We start from the raw sequence: 21,995 nt of genomic DNA on the forward strand, positions 1-21,995 counted from the left end.
AATAAATTTTCTGATTAATAGCAATGATTTAGTGTTTTATCTTATGTCGTTAACTTTTCCGTTTTATCGTAAATAAATTAAAAAATCAATTTTTTTTTCGACTGTTCGTACAGTAGCCGCCACGTAACAGCGAACGTCACCGCCACACTATTGTTCTTCTCTGAAACGTTGGCACACCACGTGATATCTTAATGGCATAAACAAAATACGTGATACGTTGGGTGGTAATCGTCGCCACTCGAAGCTAGCCGTTACTTGGCGGCGACTGTACGTCATTTATAAAATACGCGTAAGTTTATTTATAAATATTTTTTTAATGAACCATATACCTATTCTACTAATAAATAATTATTTAATATATATAAAAGTTTAAGTTGTGGCCATAATCTTAGGTCCAAGATGATGATAACTAGTCGGTGTTGTTGCGTGCGAATGCGGTTGCGAAAAACCGAAGCCGATTTGCGGATGGTGATGATGATGATGGTGGTGGTGAGGTGGAAACGACATCGACGGATAATAAGTATCTGGATTTTCGTTGTACGAACTCGGTTCCGATTTTACGCTCGGTAATAACGATGTATGTCCAAGATACGGTCTCTCCCTTTCGGCTTTACAATCTGTAAGGAAATAAAACAAAAATACTGTTAATTTAATTTCAGAAAAATATTATAATAAATTTTGAAATGAGAAAAAAATTTGGATAATAAAAAAAATATCTTGATGTAACTAAATGTCAAAGCTTTGTTAAATAAAAATTTAAAACAAAAAATTATTTTAGCGATGAAACGTTTGCCGTCTCGGCCGCTATAGTGTGCACAATATTAAAGAAACAACACGAACTTGATCGAATTGCCCCTTCTTTTTGTTTATCCTTACCGATTTGTTCGAATCGAGAGAACTGTTTCAGCGTCATAACTAGCCTGATCTAAGCATTTTTTTGTTCTCTATTTATTTTCTTCTCTTCTACAATAATTTTATCGGTTGATTTTTTTATGTAAGTAAGCGCAGTGGTTGACATTATCGAGGGTTGTGGATAGAAAATTACCGCTAAAAGGCAACACAAAATTATGTGGAAGAAGAATCGTTTAAGAGAATACCCTTTTAATAAAATTCATAGGTTCTTTAATTTTAGTAGAATATTTTGTACGACTTTAGAAACATGAACGGAAATGTTAACCTAATTTGATAAAGAAAATAGGTTGTTCCTTTAGCCGCCTCATTTTTATGTATATCAACTAAGGTATAAATCCCTCCAACTTGTTTTTATTTTTATGTGTGGTTTAATTTCTTGTTGCTTAGCGAAAATTTGTTGTATATTTACAAATAACACTAATAGAAAAAAAAATTTTAATGTGTCTGTAACTATGATATAATTTCTTGAATTGCTTTTTTACGTGCATTACAGATCTGTAAATACAGTTTTTTTATCACCCTTAGTTTTAAATAAATTACGCTTCAAAAGAAATTAAGGGAAAATACAGTTAAAAATCTGTAAAATTTATAATTTGCATGGCCATAGCTGTATTAGAATGATTTCGCTGATGCTTTTCTTTTATAAATAGCCTCAGATACATGCCGAATTATTGTCCAACAGTAATCGGCTACCATGTTAGTATTCCATTTACCTTTATAGCGTCTTTCCATCACCGAAATATCTTGGTGGAAACGTTCACCGTGTTCGTCACTTACGTCTCCGAGGTTGTCCGGAAATATCCAAATGTGAGTGGAGGAAATGTATTTTGACATATTACATCCCATAGATCTGAATGAAGTAAGAAGTTGATTAACAATATCGTGGTAATTGTCGGATTATTGTTTGACGAGAAATGTTTTGTAAACGTCTTTAAGTGAAGTCCAAATTGCAGTTTTTACATTATTTAACATTAAGTTAAATACATTATCCTTGACCAACTCTCTTATTTGTGGACTAACAAATATTCCTTCTTTAATTTTTCCTGCACTTACATTTGGAAATTTCTGCCTGATGTACAAAAATCCGGGACTAGCCTTCTTCATTGCTTTTAAACAATTTTCAGTACTCCTACTTTGATATGAAGAGGAGGTAAAAATATTTTTGTGGGTTCAACTAAGGGCTCATTAATAATATTTTTCCCATTTGAAGTTAAGTTCTTCCGTTCTTTGGTAACATAATGTTTATTCCTAGCTCGGCTGTCTCATTCGCAATGAAAACACATGTACTTAGTATAGCCTAACTGCATGCCTAACAAAATAGCTATAACTTTCAAATCACCATATATGTTTTTTATAATTTATTTTTTCAAGAACGTCTTTGATCACATCGTATTTCTTTCAAATTAATAAAATAAGCGATTGGTATCGAAGGATATTTGTTACCGTTGTGTAGTAGAACCGCTTTTAAACTATAATTAGACGAATTTATGAAAAGGCGCCATTCCTCAGGTTTATGAAGTGTCCTAACTGTAACATAAGCTTATGTTTATGTGCAATAAACCAAATTATTTTCATCAATAAAGTACTGAGAAGTTCTTTCTGTCGGCTTCGAAAGCCCGAAATTTTTGTATTTTTTTAAAAGTAAATTCCAACCTTGCAGTCTTGATCCTAACGGTTCAGCTTGATTTTTTGATAAATTTAAATCCCTAACCAAGTCATTTAATTCACCTTGTGATATAAGATGTGGCTTATCGGAAGATAATTCAAAATCAAAATCATTGTTGTCTTCTTTAGTAGTGCCTGATTCTTCATCGCTGTTTTCGAAACTTACCTTCACTGGTAGCTCAAGGACTGGAATAATTTCACTGTAAGGGTGCAGGCCTGGTTGTAGATTGCAATGAAGGATATTTTACAGTATATTTAGATTTTTTAGAAATTCCAGGCACACTTGTTAAACAAAAGTAACAATCGGTTACATGATCCTTTGGTTCACGCCAAACCATAGGTACACCAAACGGCAAAGCCTTCCGTGTACCTTTCAGCTATACTGTTAAATATACAGAACAATTGGTGCATACTAAATGAGGAGCCCACATCTTATCATGATCGTCAATTTTACGCTGAAAGTACAAATGATATGCTTTTTTAATTAAAGGTGTAACGTTTTTTCTATTTGATTTTACTGTAAACTCACCATATACATAACAAAAGGCATCCACATCATTTACACAATTTTGAGGCATTATGACATGGCACCGATAACAAAATTAAGACAGCAATAAGACTGAACAAGATTAATTCATTCCTGAATCCAGTGTTTAATACAAACAACACAGCTGTGTTTTGTGCTACGTGTGTAGTACTTGCACGTACTTGATTAATCTTGTCCATGAAGGCTTACTCTTCAGTATTAGGTTTGATGTCGTAATATGTGACTATGATATGATTTAATTCTTTGTATATTATTGTTTATTTATAACTTACAAATTATGTTAACAAAGTTAAGCAATAAAAAATTAGTTAACAAAATAGAATATAGGAGCTTAAAATGTTATTTATTCGTTGAAAATGGAAAAAAATTCTTTAATTAAAAGTTAATAATTTTTCAAAAAAATGGATGATAAAAAGATTCTGAGTTAATATTCGTTTTCATCGCCAAAATACAGATTAAAATCATGTATCGCATGTTAGGAAACAAAAAATAAGTTTATCAGTGTAATTTTTATATTATCTTTTTTTACACGGCCAAATTTTTGGTGAAATAAATTTAAATTACCTGTAGAATTTGATTGCGTAGATGGCACAGTCGACTCGATTTGTTGTGATGAAGAAGACGATGAGGTCTTTTTCGGTTTGCGTTTTCGCGTTTGTATACCATCCTTACGCATCGCTAACGGGCGATTAACTCCGTGTAATTTAAAATATAGTCCACAAGCATTACACACAGGTTCACCCTCATTATTTCTTCTCCATAATGTAGTAGTTCTCGTACCGCAGTTACTACAACTCAAACCTAATCTCCTAGTCGCTGTCTGTAAAAAATAAATTAATTAATACTTTTGAAAAGTTATATATAAATAAATACAGGTTACTTAAAAAGATGTTAAAAACGGTTGAAACTTTCAATAGTAAATTTACTACAACTGTTAACTTCTGACATTAGAGTACTATCGCGGTTAAAAACGTAATTTTTTGTGATTTTTTCCGGAACGAAGCAGCTTTATTAGTAAAATTTATAATTCTATTGACACAATCGATTCAAAAAAAAAATTACTCAATTTATCTATCGATAGATTCAGTTAAGTAAATTCTCTGCATGGAACAACGGGACAAAACTTGTTTAAATAATGTGGAAAAATTTACTGATTATCGGGAGAATATGAGAAATTTGTTACATTAAAGTTCCCTTTACGTGACATAATCGAATATCCCATTTTAACTGGTAGTAGTATGAATCTGTATTATTCTGCTTATATATTATTTTTAAATCCTTTATTTTTAATAGAAGAATGCTGCTAGAAATCGAATTGTTATATATACATATACCTGGTGATTCAAAAAAAACTTACCGACTTTAAGACATAGAAAAATTTATATAGGTAATAAACAGATTCGGTTGTGGTCTCATTTCATAGAAAAACAGGACAACTTCGTTACCCAACATTCATTTTGGTTCGATATAGCATCCATTTATAATGCAACAATATACATCTCACCTGAAGTCGATTTCATTCCAGACTGTAGCCAGCAAGTCTGGCGTTACCTCTGCAGCTGTGGCGTTAATTTGATGTCTTATTTCAATAAGAGAAGAACAATTGCTAACATGTACAGGAACCAAACAGCAACAATAACAATTGAAGAACATAAGAAAGAAGCCCTAATAAGAAAGGGAGTCCGACAAGGATGTTCCCTATCTCCGTTACTTTTTAATCTTTACATGGAACTAGCAGTTAATGATGTTAAAGAACAATTTAGATTCGGAGTAACAGTACAAGGTGAAAAGATAAAGATGCTACGATTTGCTGATGATGTAGTAATTCTAGCCGAGAGTAAAAAGGATTTAGAAGAAACAATGAACGGCATAGATGAAGTCCTACGCAAAAACTATCGCATGAAAATAAACAAGAGCAAAACAAAAGTAATGAAATGTAGTAGAAGTAACAAAGATGGACCACTGAATGTGAAAATAGGAGGAGGAAAGATTATGGAGGTAGAAGAATTTTGTTATTTGGGAAGTAAAATTACTAAAGATGGACGAAGCAGGAGCGATATAAAATGCCGAATAGCACAAGCTAAACGAGCCTTCAGTAAGAAATATAATTTGTTTACATCAAAAATTAATTTAAATGTCAGGAAAAGATTTTTGAAAGTGTATGTTTGGAGTGTCGCTTTATATGGAAGTGAAACTTGGACGATCGGAGTATCTGAGAAGAAAAGATTAGAAGCTTTTGAAATGCGGTGCTATAGGAGAATGTTAAAAATCAGACGGGTGGATAAAGTGACAAATGAAGAGGTATTGCGGCAAATAGTTGAAGAAAGTAGCGTTTGGAAAAATATAGTTAAAAGAAGAGACAGACTTATAGGCCACATACTAAGGCATCCTGGAATAGTCGCTTTAATATTGGAAGGACAGGTAGAAGGGAAAAATTGTGTAGGCAGGCCACGTTTGGAGTATGTAAAACAAATTGTTGGGGATGTAGGATGTAGAGGGTATACTGAAATGAAACGACTAGCACTAGATAGGGAATCTTGGAGAGCTGCATCAAACCAGTCAAATGACTGAAGACAAAAAAAAAAAAATTTCAATAAGATCAGCAGACAAAGGCGGTACATCAACCCGATCTTTAATTAAACCCTATAAGAACAAAATCTAGTGGGGGTTAAATCTGGGGAGCGAGATGACCATGCGATTGGACTTTCACGACCGATCTACCGACCTGGAAATCGAATATCAAGAAAATCTCTGATTTCTAGGTGGTAATGAGGTGGTGCCCCGTCTGATAGTAATGGCGTCCATCTTGGTAATTATGGTTTAACTGAGAAATTAGAAACTCTTGAAACATATGCAGATAAACGATACCGTTTACGGTTGCTTCCTGGAAGGAGACCGGGCCGTATAATCTTTGTTTGCTTAGTGTACAAAATACATTGACCTTACGGCTATCATGAATATAATGCAAAGTTTCATGAAGGTTTTTACTACTCTATATTGGGCAGTTACGGGTGTTCAACTTGTCGCTGATGTGAAACGTTGACTCATCACTAAATATTACATCGTCTAAAAATTATATCATCATCTGCGATTCTATCCATCACTTCCACACTAAACTGCAGCCTAGCGACTTTATCGTCATCTATAATGTATTGAACTACGGTTAGTTCGTCACGGTTTTAAGTGCAATCGTTTACGTAATACGACTAACTCGTTTACGTTTGTGGAATGCCAATCTCACGTAAATCACGTCGAGTTGATTTCTCCAGACAAACCTTTCTCTGAGTCGTTCCACACCAGCTTCAGGGACGCGTGAGCGTCCTGGTGATTTTGTATGTTAACAGAACAACCTGTCCAAAGAAGATTTGCTACCAAGACTATATTATACGCCTATTTGGTAGGCTTCCTACCAAACCCACCGGGTTGGTCTAGTGGTAAACGCGTCTTCCCAAAACAGCTGATTTGGAAGTCGAGAGTTCCAGCGTTCTAGTTCTAGTAAAGGCAGTTATTTTTACACGTATTTGAATACTAGATCGTGGATACCGGTGTTCTTTGGTGGTTGGATTTCAATTAACCACACATCTCAGGAACGGTCGAACTGAGACTGTACAAGACTACGCTTCATTTACACTCATATATATCATCCTCTGAAGTATTATCTGAAAGGTAATTACCGGAGGCTAAACGGGAAAAAGAAAGGAGAATTCCTACCGTACTTGTTATGAAAATTACGTTGTACTGCATCTGCCCATTGCAAGTTGCGAAACTAGAACATACAGCAAGCACGTTCCACACTAGTAAATGTATTCATTTTTAACAACACTGGTGGCCGAATTCGGTACTAATTAACTACGTGACTCAAAACTTGATGTGTTTTACTTTGAAATGTGACCTAAACCGGATCTGTAATTTATTTAAATAAATGTTTATGTGCTTTTAATGTTGTAAAGTCCTTTTTTAATAACCTGACATATATTATTTTACAGAGGGAAGTATCTTTTTTTTTAATTAAAAAGTTGAATAAATTAACCTATTCTTGAATTGTATTTTTATTCATGTATCACAACATTATAACAAGTGAACGAATTTAACGACGAAAAAATCAGATTTATAGGTGAGTTATCATAATATCGATTGAAATTGAAATTTTTAATATCATCTGAAAGATTGTTTTAAAATGCCAGTTTATTTTATTTAAAACTATTATTACATTTATATCTACGAATATATATATATATATATATATATATATATATATTTTTTTTTTTTTTTTTAAATTTATTTCAACGTTCAGAATCTATAAATTTTTACTCAAACATTTTAATACGACTAAGAGTCTCATCACCGTGCTGTGCAAGGAGTCGCGAATAAATCTCACCCGATTTTACGCCTTCATTCACTAGAAATTTCATTACAACGCGCCGTTCCACATATCCATTCACTACATTGGACGCCATGTTCTTTACCACTGACTGTTTTTTTTTTTGTCTAACTTTGCTTCACGCCAAAGCGACAGGCGAACCCACCGAGTGGGGTCTAATGGTGAACTCGTCATCGCAAATCAGTTGATTTGGAAGTCGAGAGTTGTAAGGTTCAAATCTTAGTAACTTTTACACGGATTTGAATACTAGATGGTGGATTCCGGTATTCATTGGCAGTTGGAGTTAAATTAACTGCACATAACAGGAACGGTCAACCATAGACTGTACAAGAGTACAGTTCATTTACATTCATAAATATCATATTCATTCATCCTCTGAAGTAATATCTTACGGCGGCTCTGGAAGCTAAACAGAAAAAAAGGTGCCATTCGGTAATAACTGACTATGTGTACAACCAACATAAGGCGCAGGAATATCGATTTATACTCAAGTCTAACATAAGTCCCCGATTGACGTGAACGTCCCTCGTAGGTATACAGATATTCTAATTTGTATGTAACTTTACAAAAAAAAGTACGTAATTTCCTCTAAAAATCCACCTACAAAATTTTAAAGTTTATGAACAGGATAAACACCAACCCTGTTTTTCTGAATATATTTGTAATTAATTAATATAGTACGAGTAAGTTATATTCTTACTAGTAAAATAAGTATTTTATAATTGATCATCCGACTTGTGTTAACTATTTTAATTAAAATGAAATGGAAAAAATGAAATGTTTTTATTTTTTCGAAGTAGTTAAAATTACATGCTATTCTTGTCTTAACGCGCTTTTACTTAATTCCCAAAATCAAAGGCATAATTAATAACTTCAAAATAACGTTAAAAAAAGATCGGGAAGAATTCAAAATGCATGAAAATTTGTGCCGATAATACATTTATAAGTCCCAAGTATGCAGGGATACAAATTTTCCATTTTTTTTAAGTATTTAAAATAAAAAAACTTATAGTAAAAAACGTAATTTTTTGTTTTAGTTTTGTTGTTATTTTATGCAATTATTTATAATAATAAATGCAATAATAATAATAATAATAATAATAATAATAATAAAATAATAATAATAATGATAAATAAACAATCGGCTTCTTTGTTGCTGTATTATGATAAAAAGATTCTATAGTTTTTTTTTACGATAAGAATAATTCGATCAGAATTTTCATTAGCTTTGTTATTTACGTGTTGTTTTATTTATGTTTCTATATATCGATCTTGTGTACATTTAGTCTTATTTATTGTGTAAAGTATATCTTGTTTATATTAAAATATAACTATGTAGTTAAAAAAAGTGGTAATAACAAAAAAAAAACAAAAAAAAAAAAAACACTCTAGTACATTCGATGTTAAATTGCATGCACGGCTTACTTTTTTATTTTTGTTCTTACTTGCTCGCCTATTTTTACAGTCGGTGCCTCTCTGTCTGGATAGAATAGAAGGTTCGATAGAGGTGTTTTTTTTTATACTTGCTTGCTTACTTTGGTTTGTTTTCTTGCTGCACGGACAGACAACATATTTTAAACAGCATTATCCCATTAGCAAACGGCTTCTAACCTCTATAGCACGCGTATCGTATTGTATAATACTAGAGTCTAATGCCCATCCGATCGCAGCGTAGACGTTACGTTGACTTGTACTTGTTCGTGTAAGTGTAAACCGCACCTTAAAACGACCAGACCGTTTAATTTACATGTACGTTACGATCAGATTGAAAACACCTTCACAATTTTTAAATTTAAATGAATGGAATATTAGCTTATTATGACGTAAAAATGATTATCGTCTATGAGAAAATTTAATCGAAATTTGTAGGAGCATACATATGTAGGGTGTACATAAAAGAATATCGGGGTTTTAAAGCTATTAATATCTCTTAACTTTGACTTACAGTAACGAATCGCAAATAAAATGAAAGAGTAATTCTAGCTTTTTCCCTACAATTGTTCAGTGCGAGCATCCCAACCCCGTAGGGGAAGACACCCACCTTGTGGCGATTCCAGTCGCCACACTACCCCCTCCGTTCTGAGTCCTGAGGGGCTTTACTGAAGGTCGTCTTTAGACCCCCTAACTGATTACATTTCACAGTCATCAGCCAGGCCTCAGTCAGGATTCACCGTTGCAAATGCCTCGGCAGACATTTCCATCACTAAAAATTATTATTTCAGCCAACGCCTTCGCTTTAGGCTTCTTTCGGACGTCTTCCAGTCTTCTTTTCCTATAATGTCACCCTGTGAACTAGCTGACCGAGTCCGCGGAAGCGCAAACCCCGCTCCTAGTCCAATTTTAATACCAACGCTTGTGACTGGAAATGCCTCAACCATCTACTATGTAACGAGTTCATACAATGCTAAACTCATACCGTTCAAAATGTGTTATACGTAACAACGAAATCCAGATTTACATCTCATCACCCGCTATAAACATCGTACCTGAAAACCATCCTCGGCAAGACAGTGCCACACCTCACTGCTGTATGGACAACCGTGCCCTCGGTAGCGCATTCACCCTCCCGCCGACAGCGGCTCCGCCACTCGACTTCAACAATCACTGCTTTTGAATTAACCGAGGCTCGTTGCCAAAACGCCGACCCCGCCAATCAAATGTATTGGCCGAAACCCTAGCCACCTGGGATCCTACTCCGATTAAACGCGTTCAGCTGATCTACGTAACGCAAGGAAACGGAAGAAACCAGCCACTACCGACCATTCTCCACGAACCTTCCGATTAACTCGTAGATCCATAAAGGAATCTACTCTCACAAGTTCTCTAAATACTCTGGTACGTTCAGCCTCAAACCGAGGACATAGAGGACATGGTCCACCGTGTCATCTATCCTGCATCCGGGCATAGACCTGAATCTACTAAACTAAACTTAGCCAATCTCTCACGAAAAGCACCATGCCCGGAAATAAATTGCGTAATATTCCGATCGAGAGAAATCCACCTAACTGCGTTCAAATCAGACACAATTGAAAATATTCCATGGGTGTAACGACCAACTAGGGAGTCATCTCACCTACCCTGCCAAGATGTAAAACCCTGGCCTACAATTTACTGCATACGTTCCGAAATAAGAAGACCATCCTGCTTGGAAATATAACATTCCTTACGTTCTACGGCAAGAATATCTATCGGCTTAAATGCCAGCAATAACACAGTCCTGTAACCGCCGACAACAGCCAACAGAAGGAAACGCTGGGCTCTCAAAAGAATGTCCCCATAACGCCTAAAGATCATGCGATGAGCCCAGACAGGCGCAGCGTAAAACGTTATACCCTTGTAGAAGATACGCACGGTACGGAAATTCAACCCCCAATCGGGATGGATAACTCTGCCGATTTCAAAAAAGACAGTTCCTTTCATCTCTCTGCACACCTCCGACTGTTACAGGAGAGTTCATCCTGTAATTTAACCGGCATGTCTAAAGCGATGGAAGCGACAGCCGCTTCAATCCTGTCTCTGCCTCAAATCGGTTAGATCAGTAGATAGAGGAAAGATATACAAGATACTTTAAAAACCCCCAAAGTAAAAAATCACATGCGATCAAATCTGGTGACCTTAAAGCCATCAGTTCTGTTATGAGTCCATCGGTACCGAAGGTCATTAAAAATGGGTCGTTCAACCGATCCCGTACCGAGTTTTACTGGTGAGGAGACGTATCATCTGTTATGCTTGCTTCAGCGAAAAATAACGGTCCTCTTAAACTTACCGTCGGGATATCTCACAGAAAAAATTTAATTTCGGGGAAATCCTTTTGCATCGTAAGAGTTCATGGGAATTTTTTGAACCCTTCCCAAAAACGGATGGGTGAAACCTTTTCCACTAAGATGAAATGTTAACTCATCACTAAACACAATACGATTAAGAAACTCATCGTCTTCATGTCGTAACATTTCGATCGCGAAATCGGTACGCAGAGCGTAGTCGGTAGGCTTCAAAACCTGTAACAGCCGTAAACGGTATGGACGCAAATGTAACTAACCGTTTCCTTAAAAAATTCCACACTATTATCACTGGCAGCGTTAGTTCGCGCCCGGCCTTATTAATAAATCTTTTAGGAGTATGCAAGAAAGACACCTTGATATGTTCAAAAGTTTCTTCAAACAACGTTGATAGTCTCGTACTTTTCTTTTTATATAAACATCCGATCGTTTCAAATCGATCTTGCCGTCGATGAATATTATTTTTGTCACTCGGAGGAACACAATTAAACTTTCTACGGAACACACGTTGAACTGTAACTACAGATTCACATTTAGCAAATTGTAAAACGCGGAAGGCCTTCTATTCAGGAGTCGCCATCTTTGCTAGTGACGCTTTCAAGCGAAAAGATAAGGAATCAACTTATGGTCATGCGCAAAACTATCGTTGTTTCCAGCTTTAAATCAATACTTGTTCAAAAAATCTGATATGGACACCACGTAATTTCTTTGTACGCCAATTAAATTACATACACTCATTTTTTTTTAAAAATGAAACGTACATAAAATTTTATTTCATTAATAACTTCTTATATTTTTTCATATTTTTTTTTATTGTTATTATTGAATTATTATTTATTGTAAAAGGTTTTAAAACTAGAGGTTAGTAATTATTAATAAATCAATATCTTTAAATATTTAAATTAAAAAAAAAAACGTTATAAAAAGAAGTACATTAAGTCGGATTTGAACCGATGCGCTTTCCTCTCGTAAGATCCAAATTAGTTAAAATTTTATTTGGATATAACTCTGAAACCAATGAAAATAAGTACCACTTATTATACATCGTTGAAAAGCTCTCAATGACGGCTTATTACTGCAGTTAGAAAAAATTCCAAAACCAATTTCTTTTGGATTTTTTGCCTTTCTTGGACACTTTTGGTTCAGTCGATTGCAACCATAAGGTAGGTGGACGACAGGATGTTACAACAGTCCTAAATCCAAAATTACTTTTGTTACAATCTTAAAAAATTAAAAATATTGTACATACAATATACGGCCCCCAAATAAAATTAATAAATTATTGCTAGTAGACGTAAATGGTTTTTTATCTGGCTGTAAATCTTAACCAAAAATATTCCTGATACGCTAAATACATTTTTTAAATCTACAAATATTATTTATAATATTTCTCATGAAAAGGTCACAAACGATGGACTACAGATCGATCTTCAAAGACAAAGCTGCGGTGAGAAATAAATGGATCTCTCGATAACAAATTTGGCATAGATACTCGAGAAATATATTTGTTTCTCGTAGCGGATCTGTCGATAACATAGTTTGGTCGTGACAGAAAACCTTTTTTTTTGAGAAAAAAAGCACTGAAAAAGAAAAAAAATATTTCACTATGGCTTAGTACATGCTTTTCAACTTATTTTTTTAAGTCTGAGGAAAATGTTAAATGAATTACGTTTAGACGAAATATGATTTAAATTTTTTTTTTTAATTTGGTTCTGAATTCAAAAAAGTAAGTTTTTATTTTTAACTATTAAGAAAATAAATTGGAATCAATTCATTTTTACTTGCTTTTCTTTAATTCGTAATGTTTTTTTTTCTTTTATGTTTGTCTTAAATCTTGCATCCTTAATTTAACATACTTCCTGACATTACCGATTGATGATATTTATAGTTACTAGGTAGGGTGACAATACAATATTCCACCATTACTTTTGCAAACATCTCCCCGTACGGAGGTAAATTAAGGGTACGGGTGTAAAAAATTGCAAAATCTGCAAAACGGCCATGCAAAATTTTCAATATAAAATATAAAATTTCAATATGATATAAATTTCATTTTATATGAGATTTCATTATATGATGTTATCTGTTGAAATCCAAATTAACCTAATAATTAAACTCGTGCAATGGATGATAATAATTTGATTAATGTATGACTGAAAAGTATAAAGCAAGTTTTTAAAACTTTTGAATAAGTTTTGTAATACTATTTTAAAAGGTCTTTGTCAAAATTTGTTATCGACCGCAGCTCATATTAGACTTCGTTGATGTTTCAGTAAACAGTTCATTTTTTTCTAAACAGTTTTTTTTAACTAACGGACGATTTTATCCAAAATTTTGGCTAATTGCTACACTCTCAATTTATAAGTATATCATAATGCATCGTAGTAGAGATATATACGGGGAAGTAAAAATACATGGAATTTTTTAATTAAGTTTAAATTAACATTTAACATTTTTAACTTATATTTTTATCGGAAAATAAATATTAAATCAGGTTAAATATTTTCAATAATTTAATGATTAGTGAAAAAGAGTTATTACTGATTAACAATATTACGAAATTTTTTTTTAAAAATAAAATTAAAAATATAATAATAGTAGTATATTATACTTTAAATGTAATAATAATAATAATTTTATTTTATACAAAAGTCTATATACTTTTGTAATAAAAAGTGTCGGCCATTTATAGATCACTTATTTTCTTGTATTTAACCGGATATTTTTGAAATAGACAGATAATACTGTTTTCCTCCTCCCACCTTACCAATAAATATTATACTGGTCAGTGCGTAGAAATTTTCCTACGAATGTTTATTATAAAGAAAATCTATCTTGGTTACTGTGACGAATCGTACGGTACAGAATTCATTTTGTGTACTAAATGAATTAGGGTATAAAATTAAGTTATAATAATTATATTAAGTTCTGCTTCTTTGATTAAAGTATTTACTTACAGTCGGACTAACAAGTCGTTTTGCTGGTTTCACTAACGGCCGATTCATTCCGTTCATCTTATGGTAAAGACCACAAGCATTACATAAATAATGTCCAGTGCCATCCCGACGCCATAATGGTGTCGATATCGCTCCGCAGTTAACGCATTCTCTACCTTCACCGACTTGAAATTCCATTCCGTTATCTATTAAAAAAAAAATAACAATATAAATAGATAGAATAATTACATAAAAATAAAATACTTTTTTTGTTTGATGAATTAATTCTTCATATAAGCACGAAGCTTGTGCGTGGTAATATAGAAATGAAATTTTGTGGCGTATGAAAAATGTCATGCCTGACCGGGATTCAAACCAGGGACCTCTTGATAGAAGGCCGAGACAATACCACTTCGCCACGGAGATCTGTTTTTAATGAAAGTAACAAACTGATTTAATCTTAACCTTGATTATAACATTTTAAAAATATGTCGGTGATCAGCGTTCCCCTTTCGGTCAGGCATAATTTATTAGCTTTTTCTCATTTAAGTGTTATTTATATACAAAATTATTAAAACCTAATTCATAACGTTTTCATTATAATTTTTGTCTTAGATGCTATTTTTCATATAAATTCTAAGAAGAAGGGAAAAATAAAGGATTAGACATTTGAAATGCGGGGATTGAGGTAGCAAAATTGAAAAAAAAATTGAACTTTAAATGATAGACAAAGTAAAAAAAATGAATAAATAAAGAGGAAATTAACGAGATAGAAACTAAATCAGAGCAATTTGAAACAGGAGAGCTAATCTGCTGGAAATATTGATTAAACCAGTTGTAGAAGATGCAATTCACCGGGTTGGTCTAGTGGTGAATGCGTCTTCCCAAATTAGCTGATTTGGAAGTCGAGAGTTCCAGCGTTCAAGTCCTAGTAAAGCCAGTTATTTTTACACGGATTTGAATAATAGATCGTGGACACCGGTGTTCTTTAGTGGTTGGGTTTCAATTAACCACACATCTCAGAAATGGTCGAACTGAGAATGTACAAGACTACACTTCATTTACACTCATACATATCATCCTCATTTATCCTCTGAAGTATTATCTAAACCGTAGTTACTGGAGGCTAAACAGGAAAAAGAGAGAGAGAGAGTAGAAGATGCAAAAAAGAGAGGCTGGAAAAGAATGATATAATCTAAAGGAAATGGGAGATGTTGTTAAAATTTAGTTTGAAGTAGAAGAGAATGAAGGACAATTGCAAGGGATCTACCTCAGGAAAAATAAGCGTGTGATAATTATGATATCTGCTATTATCAGTTTTTATCTTTTATACATTCTGGATTATAAAAAATAACAAAGGTTGGTTTTCTGAAATGTAATCCATCGATACATGTGTGCTGTAAATTTACCTTCTCTCCGCTTACATCTCAAATTATATCTGATTACATAATACTCAAACACTTCTAGTTATTATGTTTTTCGCAGTCTTCCATTATCGAAAGATAATAAAGGATAAATATTAAAGAAAATACAATTATAACTAATTTCTTTTGATCATTTCATTTTGAACAGGGAAATTCTATTCCCCGTTTGGAAAAAACGTTTTCTTATAATTTACCAATTGCGAATAGCGGGTGCATATAGCGTACATATTTATGGAATAAAAAGGAAACAAAATTTTAAACAATTTTAATTAGATATTTTTTTTATTAAAATTCAATCGGACGAGTTGTATATACATCGGCGGGGATTCCCTTAATAAATTTTATTAAATGATCTCAGACAACAAAAATTAATGTAAAGAAATCAAAATCAACTTTTCGTAAGAAACATGTTTCGTTATATTAACTAAGATTCCCTTAGGCATCTTGATTCCCGTAGGAGAAGACACTTGCCTTGTGACTATCCCAGTCACAGAACCCTCTCAAGTAACTGGATTGTATCCCTCTCAAGTAACCGTTTCGGAGAAGCGCCTTTCTCTAACATCGAAGAACACAAAAGAGCTATTTTCCATAACTAAATTTCAAACTAGAATGTATGTCCATTTGAGTCCGCTGAAAAGATGTAAATTCTATTCTCGTAACAACAACGATAATTCTGTCCTATATATTCCCAAAATCCACCTCTAAATTTGTCAAAGACAATTAAGAAATACAACTATAAAATTCTAACAGGAAGCAAACACATCATCTCTCTTTGTTCTGGTCCGCAATAAGGAGCGAGATCAATACCTTCATCCTCTCACACCGCATCTCCATCAAAGAGGTTTTAATACAATGTAGGCCTACCTCTATCCTGAAAACAAACAGCTCAAATAATCGGGGCTCATTGATAAAGCGCCTATCTTGGCGAACTAAGCGCCCAACCAGGCCCCTAGACAGTCGGATTGCTACTCAATTTATTAGAGCATCAAAATCCTTTAGCCACCCTCTGGAGGGCCCAAAACTTATGAAGCAGCAACTATATTTCATTCCCTTTGGGTTTTTCAGTTGATTTAAAAATCTAAATCAGAATCAATTCTTGCAGGTTCCCTAATTATTTTACTACATTCAGCTTTCTTACTTTGGGCAGACATACAGGACACTATGTACATTGTCATCAACTCTACATTAGGGACATCAACCTTCTTCTTCTTTTTCCTGTTTAACCTCCGGTAACTACCGTTTAGATAATACTTCAGAGGATGAATGAAGATGATATGTATGAGTGTAAAGGAAGTGTAGTCTTGTACATTCTCAGTTCGACCGTTCCTGAGATGTGTGGTTAATTAAAACCCGACCACCAAAGAACACCGGTATCCACGATCTAGTATTCAAATCCGTGTAAAAATAGCTGGCTTTACTAGGACTTGAACGCTGGAACTCTCGACTTCCAGATCAGTTGATTTGGCAAGACGCGTTCACCACTAGACCAACCCGGTGGGTTTAGGGACATCAACCTGAGTCAGTCAAGCCAAACCTAGTCAACTTATCCCTAAAAGTACCATTCCTAGTAAGAAACTGAGTAATATGTATATTGGTGTAAACCCACCCAGTAATTTTCGGGAAAAATACCATGGATGTAACGGCCGTCAGACAATCATTCCACTTGATTTACCATGAATAAAGTTTTTTGGTCCTCTATTTTCCGCATGCGCTCGGTGGTGAGCCGGCCTACATTTTTGGTATCGTAACGTAATTGGCGCTAACTGGCCAAGGACAGCTATAGGCTTAACTCCTGCAATAACAAGAACTTCTTCGAGAGCACAGTTCTACAGTCACCAATCACTGACAGTAACAGGTGACCCTGAGCTCTCAACAAAATATTCCTAAAACATTTATACCTCATTTAGTAAGCCCTAACAGGTGCACCGTACAGCATTATAACCTCACAAACATCTTTTTTTAAATAACACGCATAATTCTAAAATTTTATCCCCACTCGGTATAGACCACTACACGGACATCAAGGGAAGAATTACATGCCTTCTTGGCGACCAATTGAAAGTGTTCTTGAATTGAAAATTCTCATCAAGGATAACATATAGATACCTCTGAAGTTGGACATGTCTAATTTGGTGGCCTGCCATCGATAAACGAGGTCATCGTGTAACAGCTATTCGACCCTTGAGCGAATCATAGTTGTTTTCTGTGGGCTGAACACCATCTTATGCTATTGACTCCTCGACTGGAATATCATACAAATCTGGGCTTCCCTGAACTCCTCCACTCTCCTTTAAACAGGAGAAGCTCATCATCCGCGTAAGCGATGACGCGACACTCACTGGGTAATCTCAACCGCATCAAAGAGTCGAATTCAACAACCTAGAGTCCTAAACACTGTCCTGAAGACAACCTTTGGATATGTCTTTTCTACCTCTGAGCCACCGTTTCGAAAAACGATGTCTCGATTTCTGAAGTAACTGAATAAGTAAGCTCATTTTTCATGTAATCACGCTTCTGAAGTTGAAACAGAGCAGAAGGCCACCACAAATTATTAAAAGCCTCGGATATATCCAAAAAGACACCTAAAATATACCGAGACTCACTAGCGGAAATAATGTACACGAGTTTGGATTAAGGTTATGTACATTACCCTGAGGACAGCGACATAAAGTTGCAATTGGTGGAGGTTTAGTCGGTAGTGCGCAGGTATACATACGCACTTGCGGAACCTGTTAGTAAGTCCGACACTGCTTAGGCGCCCGTAAATGTGGTTCCATCACCTCTTTAAAAAAAAAAAAAAGACTTCGGTCTAAGACACGGAGAGTCTTGCAGAAAGAATGAAATCAAAGTTAGGCCAGTCCGCTTTCCTATGCAGGAAGCATGCATCCTTGCTGAACAGGAACGTTACATTTACAAACATCGTGCAATTCATTAAATAATTCAAAAACAGATAGTTAAAAATTATTAGAGTTGTCTACCAAACAACCTATCCGCATTCCAGCATATATAGTTAATTCACCAGAAACAATAAAAACCTCCAGACGTTGCGCAATGAAATTTTCCACTAGTTCACCATCATCTTGGCCCCATTGTGCCAGTTAAATATATATATCACGAGTTCATCGTATTACGTACCGTAATGGGATGCATTATTGTAATCGTACGCGCGCCACATGATTGAAGTTTGCGCCGCGTAGAATGTGCTATGCAACGGCGTTTGGTGATGTGCTCCGTTGTAATGCGGCGCATATCCTTCGTGTCCTTGTGCCGGCGGTGCCCACGATCTTCCTGGAACGTATACTGGTTGTTGACAATGACTGCTGTTGCTGCTCCCCCAACCTGAAAAAAAATTATTTAAATTAGAAAAAAGATTAATTTAAAAATAATATAATATTAATTTTATACGTAGTAAATACGTTAAAAATTACATTCCGTTATGTTTAAATAAAGAATATAGGTAAACATTAAAAGGAATAAACAATAGAAATCGCTGGCAAAAATGATTAGCTTTATATGTTTATTGTGAAGACCATAAAACGTTCTGCCCCTTAATTAACGTCCTAAAAACTTTAGTACGACTTCATTTCACCGGAGTAATTGAAATCCAAGCGAAATCTTTTACTAGACGTAACTAGCAAATGAAACATTCTAGGACATATGTTTGTATTAACTTTTTCCATTATTTTACTAATAGAATAGGTTATGATAGTCCCGGGAGAATTTCGTGTTACACCCTGTATATATATATATATATATATATATATATATATATACATGAGGTGTGAGAAAAAAGTGATGAAACTGGTAACATTGCGAGCGATCTGACAACGCAGTGTCTACCGGTCTGTGCTAGACCGGTTTGTTCATCCCTTCCACACGCTCAGTACGATTTTCAACTCCGTTCAGCGAACACATTATTTTTGACAGCGCCATCAGTGAAGTTGTTTTTTGTTGTGTGTTACGAAAATGGAGCATCGGAATTTAGAGCAACGTTGTGCAATCAAGTTTTGTGTTAAACTCGGGGAATCCGCGAGTGTGACCATTGAAAAGTTGAAACAGGCCTATGGGAAACATTGCTTATCAAGAGCACAAATTTTCCGCCGGCACAAATCATTTTTGGAAAGCCGAGAACACGTTGAAGATCAACCTCGCTCAGGGAGACCTTCAGCTTCAAAATCTGACGAAACGTTGAGCGTATGAGGGTTCTTGTGAGATCAGACCGTCGTTTAACAATAAGGACAACGACCAAGAATTCTTCAATCGTGTGATCGCAGGTGATGAATCATGGATATCCTTGAATACGATCCTGAAACAAAGCGGCAAAGCGAAGAGTGGCACACTCCGTCATCTCCTCGACAGAAAAAATGTCGAATGAGTAAATCAAAGATCAAAACCATGCCGATTTGCTTTTTTGACAGTAGGGGTATCGTGCGTAAATAATTTGTTCCTCCAGGACAAACTGTCAACCAAGTGTTTTACAATGGTGTACTTGAAAGGCTCAGGAAAAAAATGATTCGCGTGAGACCAGACATTTCAGACAAATGGTTGCTTCATCATTACAACGCCCCGTGTCACACGGCCATTTATATCAGGGAATTTTTGACTTCAAAGCTCATTCCTACGGTTCCTCAACCCCCTTTTCACCTGATTTGAGGCCTTGTGACGTTTTCCTTTTCCCGAAATTGAAACGTGTCTTAAAAGGACATCATTTTTGAAATCTGGAGAACATTCAAAAGACTGTGAACGACCGGTTAAAAGCCCTACCAGTTGAACCCTTCCAGCGCTGCTACCAGGAGTGGGAACAACGACTCTGCCGGTGTATAGCTGCCCAAGGGAACTACTTTGAAGAGGATGATATTGTTGTTTGAAAAAAAATAAAAATTTTGTAAGTAAAAAGTCAGTCTCATTACTTTTTTCTCACATAACACGTGTATATGAAAAGTTTCATGTAAATTACTTAAGAAATAGTTGGATATAGGATATTGAAATTTAACTTTATTAATAAACTATTTTTTTATCAGAATAAATCTATTGTTTTCATCGGTCGGCAATATCAGACGATCAAGAATTAACTTTTTTAAATAGTATTTGAATAATCATGATGGCGGTTTTTGAATTCTATTAAAAAATTTGTGAGATTCTGTGTAGATTTCAGAAAACAGTTTTTACAAAATTTAATGAAATTTTCTCTAATACGTAATGGGTGGGAGACGATGCAAATATTTATTTACTTGAAGAGTATAGGGACATGATATTAATTTACGGTAAAGTAAACAAAAATGTTTGGCTGCAAGAATATCGTGATACTTATCCTTAACGAAGAGCACCTGATTGCAAAATTTTTGAAACTGTGAAGAGACGACTAAGAGAAACCGACAGTTTTGTACTAAAAGAGTAGATACTGATCGTCAACTAAGCCCGAGAAACCATAATAATAATAAAAAATGCTGTACCGCCAAATACAAACACCAGACGGGTATCACGGCATTTAAATATTTCACAGTCAAGCGTATGTATTTCACAGTGGCGCGCACTTCATGAGGAGTAGTTGTACAATGTAAAACTGATGGATATACAGTTTTGGGATCCATTTTAAAAATATTTTCAGATCAAAAACCATAAGAAACAACTAAATTCACGCCTTAATTTACCTTTCCAGAATTTCAGGAAGTCTTCATTTCCCCGGGGGATCGAAATCCGGGCTATATTTTTCGCTAGCCGTAACTCGCTAACGAAGCGTTTTTCGGGTCTATCTTTATATGAACATTTTTACTATTTTTAGCTATAGAATTGACTCCCGAGAGATTGCCGTTTGATTCTGTATATACATTTATGAACTGGGAAAAAATATAAAATTTTATTTCTAAAAGTTTTATTTTATATTAAAACTAGCAGACCCGGCAATGCTTCGCCATTGCTAGATTAGAGTGTATATATATATATATATATATATTGGATTAAATGAACACAACTGAAAGTTTGATAAAACATTAAAAAACTAATGATTATGGAACTTCACAATATTTAACCTTTCACTTTATAAAAGTCAGAATGTAAATAAATCCAACTGGCAAAACAACAGCACTGCCTATCGGATTTAATTCAAACCACTCCCTAAATACAGTAGTCTGTGTAAAATAGCGTTTTTTCGAAAAGAGATGTAGCTACAAAATTATCACTGAATATTAAGAAACTTACAAAACATATAGAACATCACAAAATTTAACCTTTCACATTATGAAAATCAGAATGTAAATAAATCCAATTATCAAAACAGCAGCACTTATCGGATTTAATTTAAATTATTCACTAAAACACAGTAGTCGGTTCAAAATACTCCTAAATTTCTTT

The 21,995-nt window shown here is 34.6% G+C and overlaps 1 protein-coding gene across 1 annotated transcript; it reads right to left on the reverse strand.

Moving 5' to 3' along the window:
- Positions 1-369: 369 nt before the first annotated feature.
- Positions 370-18,906, reverse strand: LOC142332793 (GATA-binding factor A-like). Its single transcript, XM_075379409.1, has 4 exons — positions 18,780-18,906; positions 14,242-14,426; positions 3,689-3,944; positions 370-617 (listed from the first exon to the last, which is right to left on the reverse strand). The coding sequence occupies exons 1-4, from the start codon at positions 18,817-18,819 to the stop codon at positions 370-372; spliced, it is 729 nt and encodes a 242-aa protein (XP_075235524.1). The 5' UTR covers positions 18,820-18,906.
- Positions 18,907-21,995: the final 3,089 nt, after the last annotated feature.

Source organism: Lycorma delicatula, chromosome 12, assembly GCF_047948215.1.
Source record: "Lycorma delicatula isolate Av1 chromosome 12, ASM4794821v1, whole genome shotgun sequence".
Taxonomy (NCBI): Eukaryota; Metazoa; Arthropoda; class Insecta; order Hemiptera; family Fulgoridae; genus Lycorma; species Lycorma delicatula.

Excerpts from the sequence above, each read along its gene's own strand:
- LOC142332793 (XM_075379409.1), bottom strand. The coding sequence starts at position 18,819 with ATGTGGCGCGCGTACGATTACAATAATGCATCCCATTACG. Across the intron at positions 3,945-14,241 it reads AACGACTTGTTAGTCCGACT|ACAGCGACTAGGAGATTAGG; the intron begins GTAAGTAAATAC and ends TATTTTTTACAG. Across the intron at positions 618-3,688 it reads TACGCAATCAAATTCTACAG|ATTGTAAAGCCGAAAGGGAG; the intron begins GTAATTTAAATT and ends ATTTCCTTACAG.